Source organism: Crocuta crocuta, unplaced genomic scaffold (genome assembly GCF_008692635.1).
Source record: "Crocuta crocuta isolate KB4526 unplaced genomic scaffold, BGI_CrCroc_1.0 scaffold110, whole genome shotgun sequence".
NCBI classification, from domain to species: domain Eukaryota; kingdom Metazoa; phylum Chordata; class Mammalia; order Carnivora; family Hyaenidae; genus Crocuta; species Crocuta crocuta.
In genome coordinates this window covers 1,063,477-1,071,504 of record NW_027527386.1, presented here as the reverse complement: position 1 = coordinate 1,071,504, position 8,028 = coordinate 1,063,477, and the positions used below count along the sequence as shown (strand labels likewise).

Below are 8,028 nucleotides of genomic sequence, written 5' to 3'. Positions count from 1 at the left end.
ACAGGGCTCAGGGCTGACTGGTCCATTTAGAGAGCTCATTCCAGAAGGGAAGCTCTTACTCCTCACCCATGCTCCCTGTATCGTAAAATTCCAAGGCATTCACGCCTCCAGCAGTGAGGGACACATTTCCCCTGAACTCTGAGCCGAGGCGGCGTTTCTGTCCACCCCCCAGGGCATTCTGTCACTTGGGTTGCTCACCACGGGCTGGGGGTGGGCAGGCGGCGGAGGCCCCTTCCTCATGACCCGCCCCTTGTCCCACAGGTCAGTTCGTCGACACTGTACACGTGAATGAAGAACCCTACGTCTTGTACTCCTCCGTGTCCGAGGCCAGCATCACCATCCACAGCATCGCTGCCAGTGCGTGGCCAGCCTACGGGCAGCTTTCTAGAAGGCGCCCTGTTCGGGGCTCAGTTCGCCGCCCACCCCGCTAGATCCGGTCCACCCCAACCAAACCCCAACGTGATCATCGCACGTTTGGGAACAGCTCCCGGCACAAGCCATCGCGCCTTTTCACCACGATGGAATGTTCGCTGGGCACTCGTTTCCTAAGGCCGCTGCCATCAATGCCCACGAATCGGGGGGAGGGGGCAGGGGGGCGGTCCTGGAGGCCTGAGGTCTGACATCAACGCGTCAGCCGGCCTATGCTCCCTGCTTAGGCTCCAGGACAGGATCTGCCCCAGGCCCATCTCTCTGGCTTGTAAACCATCGTCCCCTATGTCCGCACGCCGTGCCCCCTTCTGGGCATGTCCCCACGTCCATGTTTCCCCTTTTAAAAAAAGTTTTTTTTACTGTTTTTTTGAGGAGGAGGGAAGGGCAAAGAGAGGGGGAGATGCAGAATCCGAAACAGGCTCCAGGCTCCAGGCTGTCAGCACAGAGTCCGATGTGGGTCTTGACCCCACAAACCGAGAGATCATGACCTGAGCTGAAGTCGGACGCTTAACCGACGGAGCCCCCCGGCCACCCCTTGTATTTCCCCTTTTTATAAGGACACCAGTCATACTGAATTAGGACCCACCCTGATGACCTCATTTGAACTTGATCACTTCTGGAAAGACGTGATCCCCAAATACAGTCACCTGCTGAGGTCCTGGGGGTTAGGACCCCAATCTATCTTTTTTGGAGGGGACACGTTTCAACCCCTACCAGATGGCATCCCTAGGATTTCTTTAGCCACCAAATTGCTGTCCTGGTGCTGTCTTAAAAGGTGACATTCACCCAAGTAATTCTTCTTCTCAAAGTTGGAAACTTTGAGGCAAATAGTGGGATAAACTCGGGGGAGGGGGAGTCTCTTGAGTTTTAAGTCACTATTTCCTCTGTTTGCTGATCACTGCATTACATCCTACTATATATGTCCCTATATCTGTTTAAAATTAACTCATGATTATAGAAATCTACGACACAGCATTTCCTTATCATTAAACCCGTGGCGCACGGTCCTTAAAGAAATTTTTCTTCCTAACGTTACAAACACGATTAAAGTCCCTTGCCCGAGCTTCCCAAACCCAGGCCCCTCTCCGGCTTCCCGGAGGTAACCCCGGTTAGGAATCTGGAGTGAAAGACCGTTGGTTGAAAGACTCACAGGAATTAAATATGGATCTGGCGAGAACAGGCAGCATTTCCTCTCCAGGCTGTCCGCTCGCGTATAAATGCTGTCCTGTTACAGAGTGAGCCATTCTGCCGCCTGCCTTTCCCCTTACACTCATCTTCTATGTCATTGTGGGGAGAACGCACCACGAGAGATCCGCCTCTTAACAACCTGGGAAGTGCCCAATGCAGTATTAACCACAGGCACGATGCCCAGCAGAGCTCTAGAACGTACTCCTGAGAGAGTTCTAGACCATCGCGCATACCTGAAACCTTATACCGGGTGTAGGGCCAGCTCCTCCCCATTTCCTCAACCTGGAGACACTTGGCGGTGTCTGGGGACATCTGTGGTTGTCTCATGGGGGAAGGGGGGCGTGCTCCCAGTATCTACTGGGTAGAGACCAGGGATACTGCTTAACATCCTACGGTGCCCAGGACGCACCCCTCCGCAAACCATCACCAAGAAGGATCTGGTCCCTAACCTCACTAGAGCCAAGGCTGAGAAACCCTCACTCAGCACATTCATTCACTCCTTGCTCTGCAAACACACCTCTACTTTTCTTTACGTTTATTTATTTTTGAGAGACAGAGACAGAGCGCGAGTGGGGGAGGGGCAGGGAGAGAGGGAGACACAGGATCCCAAGCAGCTCCAGGCTCCGAGCTGCAACGTGGGGCTCGAACTCACAAACTGTGAGATCATGACCTGAGCCGCTCAACTGACTGAGCCACCCAGGCGCCCCAGCACACCTCCGTTTTCTACATCAGATGCTTTCCCCCAAGGTTCAGCTTAGGCCTCAGTTTTTCTGAAAGCTTCTCTTTTATTTTTAAAGAATAAAAATAGATTTCGGTCATGTTGACCCTTTCACAAAATCTTTCAGCGATGTCCTGTGTTTCTTGGAACTTTGTGTCTGTAAAAGACCAGAAACAGCCCCCAGGTCCACCGTGGGGGACCAGATAAGTAGGTCCTGGTTCACTGGGGCGTGCTGCATGCACATGGAAGAAAACAATTAAGTTTTGTTCTTAAAAAACTTGGGTTCCGGAATCCGATGCCACGTGGAGCAGACTCCCAGCACAAATGTGTACTAAAACATATAACCGGGGTTACCCAAGTCGGGGCTCAGCAAACCAGAGCCCGAGGGCCAGATGTGGCCCACTGCTGGTTTTTGTAAATAAAGTTTTATTGGCTCCCTCAGTTAAGCATCCGACTCTCAGCTTCTGCTCGGGTCATGATCTCGCGTTTCGTGAGTTCAAGCCCTGATGGCTCAGAGCCTGCTTGGGATTCTCTGTCTCCCTCTCGCCCTGCCCATCCGCCTGCTCACTTCTCTCTCTCTCTCTCAAACATCACCATCTGGTCTTTCACAGAAGTCTGCTGACCCCTGGTCTGTATGATGGGATCTGGAGTCATTTTTTTTTGAACTTTTTAAATATCTGTTACAGTTTTATCCACCGGAACAGCCCTCATTTCAATTTTGTTCTGTCTCATTTGGTTTTTCCTAGATCAGAACGAGCTGGCAGTTTTAACTCAAGAGAACAATTTGTATTATGGCAGCCTTGGAATCCTGCCGAGCCATCTAGTCAAAGTAGGTAAAAATCAAAGTACTGTTATTACCCTGCCGGTGAGGAAATACGGCCTCATTCTCAAACTTCGGAGCCTATTTCCTGAAGGCTAGGAATTACTCTAGTTATTAAAATAGTACTGGTATTTTAATAACAGTGGCAATAGCTTGATACTAATTTTAACTAACATGGAATTATTAAATTTAATTTAACATTGAACATTTTGAATATTCATGGTGATTTTTACTAATTGTTAAAATTGTGGCCGCAGGGGCACCTGGGTGGCTAAGTCTGTTGGGCATCCAACTTTGGCTCAGGTCATGATCTCACGGTTCATAGGTTCGAGCCCCGCGTCGGGCTCTGTGCTGACAGTTCAGAGCCTGGAGCCTGTTTTGTATTCTGTGTCTCCCTCTCTCTCTGACCCTCCCCTGCTCACGCTGTCTCTCTCTCTCTCAGAAATAAAAACATAAAAAAAATTTTTTTTAATAAAGTAAAATAAAATTGTGGCCACAGCAGCTAAAACTTACGGAGCACTCAGAATACCGGAAGTGCTGGTCTGAGCAGTTTCCTTGTTTACCTCATTTAACCCCGACCGTCATCTTAAGCAGCAGCAGCTCGGAGGTGCCTGGGAGGCTCAGTTGGTGGACCATGCGACTCTTGATCTCGGGGCCGTGAGGTGGAGCCCCACCTTGGGGGCAGAGATAACTAGAAAAGAAATAAACAAATAAACTTAAAGAAAAAAAAAGAAGTAGAACGCTGTATTGCCCCCATTGGACAGACGGAAAAACTGAGGCACAGAGACCAGAAGCGGTGACGCCAGCTAGGTTATTTCACACCACCTTCTATGCCATGCCTGTCTGATCTTATTTCACCCTCACAAAACCCCAGGCAGGAGATAATATCATCCAACTTTTACAAGGGAAGAAAAACTGAATTTCAGATTTCTCTTTCCTATGGGCCGATGATTCCGTTAGCAACTGAGCCAGAAAGGAAACACCAGGACCATCTTCGAAGCCTCCACCCTGACATTCTTTTTTTTTTTTTTTTTAAGTTTATTTATTTTTGAGAGACAGAGGGAACATAGGAGGAGCAGAGAGGGAAAGAGAGGAAGAGAGAGAGAGAGAATCCCCAGCGGGCTCCGCACAGAGCCTGACACGGAGCCCGAACTCACCAACTGTGAGACCAGAAACCAAGAGTTGACACAGAGTCAGACGCTTAACCGACGGAGCCACCTGGCGCCCCATCACGCTGCCATTCTTGACGACCAGGGCGTTTTCTGGGGGACGGTCTGCAGCTTTTGTCTGACTTTCCAGAACATTCCAAGACCTGTGGATAAGTCTAGAATTATTTCCCGTGTATCCTCTCTGATGAGGAAATAGGGAGTTTCCATCATTAACCACCAAGGAATGAATGAAGCTGGAGTAGGTTATCTCCATGAAGTGCGCTGATGACTTTGTTTATTTGGTCTTCCCTCTAAATTTAAACCTGAATCATAAGATAAAATGTACATCAAAAAAGACTTAGAATGACTGGAGCTCTGAAATTGCTCTTCTCTTAGTTTTCAGGCCAAAACATCTGGTCCCAAGAGGCAGCCCTGATGTTCAATGATGTGGGGAGGCTGGAAATATTGACCCCGCTCCCCGATGCGAAGTTTCCAGCCTTTGATTTCCAGAAGTGCCCTTTGAATATTCAGGCAATTCTCATGGATCCCAAACTCCACGTTGACCTTTGCAAAGTATGTGATCATAACTGTTTAAATCGATGTTCCAGGTACCCTTTTTTTTAATGTTTATATTTTTTTTTGAGAGAGAGAGAGAGAGAAAATGAGTGAGGAAGGGGCAGAGACTGAGACACAGAATCTGCAACAGGCTCCAGGCTCTGAGCTGTCAGCACAGAGCCCAACGCGGGGCTCAAACCCACGAACCGTGAGATCATGACCTGAGCCGAAGTCGGACACTTAACTGACTGAGCCCCCCAGGCCCCCCTCCGGGCGGGCAATCTTTCTAAAAAAGGCAAATCTCAGGGTGCCTGGGTGGCTCAGTCACTTAAGCCTCTGACTCTTCATTTCGACTCAGCCCACGATCTTGCGGTTCCTGGGATGGAGCCTCGCCTCCGGCTCCTTCCTGGCAGCACAACCCACGTGGGATTCCCCCTCCAGTCCCCCCTCTTTCTCTCTCTGGCTCCCTGCCCCTCCCCCGCTCAAAATAAATAATAATAAATAAACATTAAACAAATATATACAAAAGACTAATCCCGCAGACCCAGAGGTGGGCATTTGTCACCAGGCCGCACAGGAGGGCCCTGAGGAAGGCTGCCGGATAAACTGGGCAATGCCCAGTTACACTTGAATTTCACGTGAGCGACTAAATCCAGCACCCCGCCGTCACCACCCCCAGGGCTGGCACCCTCACCCTGTACAGCTTCACGCCCCTCATTTCAGATAGAAACACAGTAGATGCTCTTTGCAACAAGAAGCCAGCCAACCCTCGCGAGGGTCTGGAAGAGCCTGGAGCAGGTGATGTGCTTGCCTGGGCTGTTCTCGCTCTCGAGCAGTCAGACGCGCCATCAAGGTTGTGCAGAGTCTTCCCTGGAGAGCTCTGGACCGGAAGGTTTGGTTGGGCCTGAGGTTTCCAGAAGCCATGGGGGTCAGAGAAGGCGGAACTTGTAGAAACAGGGAAGCACGGTCACTTCTGATTCACTGTTCTGTGAATAACGGAAAGTCCGGATCAAAGGGACTTAAGCCGCACACACAACTATTGACTCGTGCAGCCAGAAGGTCTGGGGGCGGGTGGACTTCAGGTGAGGCCTGATCTGGTAACTGGGCCCGCCTGGCAGCTCCAGGCTTCGTCCTGAAAGTCCCTGAGAGGCCCTCCTACCCCGGCAGCGAGGCGGCTGCCACGGGCCTGCATCCTCATGCAGTATCCCGGGAGTGAGAGAGAGGGTCTCACATCAGGGTACTGCAGAAGCCAAGGGAAACCCCAGCCACGTCTCTGCGTCCCTTAGGCTCAGAGGGGACAACCAGCCCATTCCCGGAGCAATCACATGGCTGGGGGGAGCCGATCAGAGCCCACTGCTGGGGACCGCAGTGAGCGCCATCCACCGGGCCACCTGCCCAGGGATGTGGAGAGGGGCAGCTGCCAAAGGAAAGTGAGCTTACCCTCGGGAAGAGGGACCAGCCCCGGGACAGAATTGTCCGGGTCCCTCTAAAATCCATCTCCGCCAGACCCTGGCAATCACACGGTCAGAAGTGCCGGAGAATGCCATTCTTCTCTTTTTCCCAATTTTCTATTTCTTTTTTTTTTATATAAAATTTGTTAATGTTTATTTTATTTTTGAGAGAGAGAGACAGGACAGAGTGTGAGTGGAGGAGGGACAGAGAGAGAGGGAGACAGAATCCTAAGCAGACTCAAGGCTCTGAGCTGTCAGCACAGAGCCCAACGTGGAGCTCGAACCCACGAACCGTGAGATCATGACCTGAGCTGAAGTCGGATGCTTAACCAACCGAGCCACCCAGGCGCCCCAGGGGTGTCCATTTCCAAATGGCCTTTGGATCCATGGCATTTAGCGATAATGGGAAACAAAAAAGGGAGATATTCCTTATACTAAGTATATCGATGTATGAAAATATCCTCTTATGAAATGATGGTGCTAATAGATGGGAGTGTTCTGGGTTTTTTTCTTCTTTTCTTTACTTGCCACAGTAAAATATCAACCCCCAGCCATGGAGATCTTCTTGTGGGCCCTTGGAATCACATGTCTGGGAAAGTGGAGAAAGAGCGAGCAAGCAACAGAAAGGCCTTTGGGGAAATGCGCTCCCTCAAACTCTTCTGGGGAAAAGGGCTGTGCCATTAGCAAGTAGTTTTCCCAGATCCTGCCCCCCCCCCAACAAAGCCCCACCCCAAACAGCAACTACCCAGCATAGCCAAAACCCACGGGTGATGGGGCGCCTGGCTGGCTCAGTCGGAAAAGCACGCGACCCTCCAGGTCATGAGTTTGAGCCCCATGTTGGGCTTAAAAACATAACTTAAAAACAAAAACAAAACCCCAAAAATCACCTGGATGAGAGCCGGGACAATCGGGCAGAGAAGATGAATCACCCGGTTTCAGACAATGAGCCAAAGTGTAGTAACCCAAACCTGAGAGGCCCCTCGGCCCACACCCACCTGCGCTGGGAAATCTAGACGGTGGGAATCCATGGCTCCAGCAGCCTGGGGGCTTCAGAGATGACTGGAAATACGAGGAAGGGACGAAGGCTTGAAAGGGACTTAGAACAACGTCTGAAAATGGGCAGGACCGCGTTATATCACCTAGGGGTGCGCACTTGGCCAAGAGATAATTATGGCACAAGTCAGGTGTGGGGGGGCGGTGGGGAGACTTCTGGAAAGAGGAGGGTCTGCAGTGGGGCGGACGGGAGCCTCTTCTGGGGGCTGCCGGACCCAGCGGGGAAGAGCCGCGTGCGGGAAAGACGGGAAGGTTCCATCCCTAGGGGAGACCATCGCTGGCCTCCCACCTGCCTGCGGCCCCTTCTGCGAATCTGATTTGACGGACTGATTTGCACGGCGTTTCCGCCCAGGTTGAGCTTCTACAGGGAGAATTTGACAACAAGATGTACATCATCGACATGAACAGCAACCTGGAGCTGACGGCGCTCATGATATCGCGGCCCGGCACGTCGCCTGTCCCGCTGGTAAGGCCACCTCCTGACGCCATCAGGCGCTTCTGGGCCGGGCGTTCCCCCAGCATCGCGGGCCCCGCAATCTCCACCCCCGCCCCCAGGAGGGCCCTCACTCGTGAGACTCTGTAGAAACAGAGCAGGAGGTGCTGAGGGACAGCGGGTGTCCCCAGGCCTGAAACCCAAGTGGCCGAGCCAGGATTCCTGGGTTCAAG

General features: G+C 51.6%; 1 protein-coding gene across 4 annotated transcripts in view; it reads left to right on the top strand.

Annotated features, from left to right (window-relative positions):
• The window catches only part of CATSPERD (catsper channel auxiliary subunit delta), a 40,933-nt gene that overhangs the window by 15,684 nt on the left and 17,221 nt on the right, over positions 1–8,028 (top strand). For 3 of the 4 annotated variants that reach the window (XM_077779185.1, XM_077779258.1, XM_077779108.1), the window contains 4 exons: positions 262–357; positions 3,082–3,164; positions 4,700–4,876; positions 7,715–7,828. In XM_077779185.1, coding sequence (XP_077635311.1) covers positions 262–357; positions 3,082–3,164; positions 4,700–4,876; positions 7,715–7,828 — 470 coding nt within the window. The remainder of the gene's footprint in view (positions 1–261; positions 358–3,081; positions 3,165–4,699; positions 4,877–7,714; positions 7,829–8,028) is intronic. The other variant, XM_077779337.1, reaches the window with a different exon arrangement.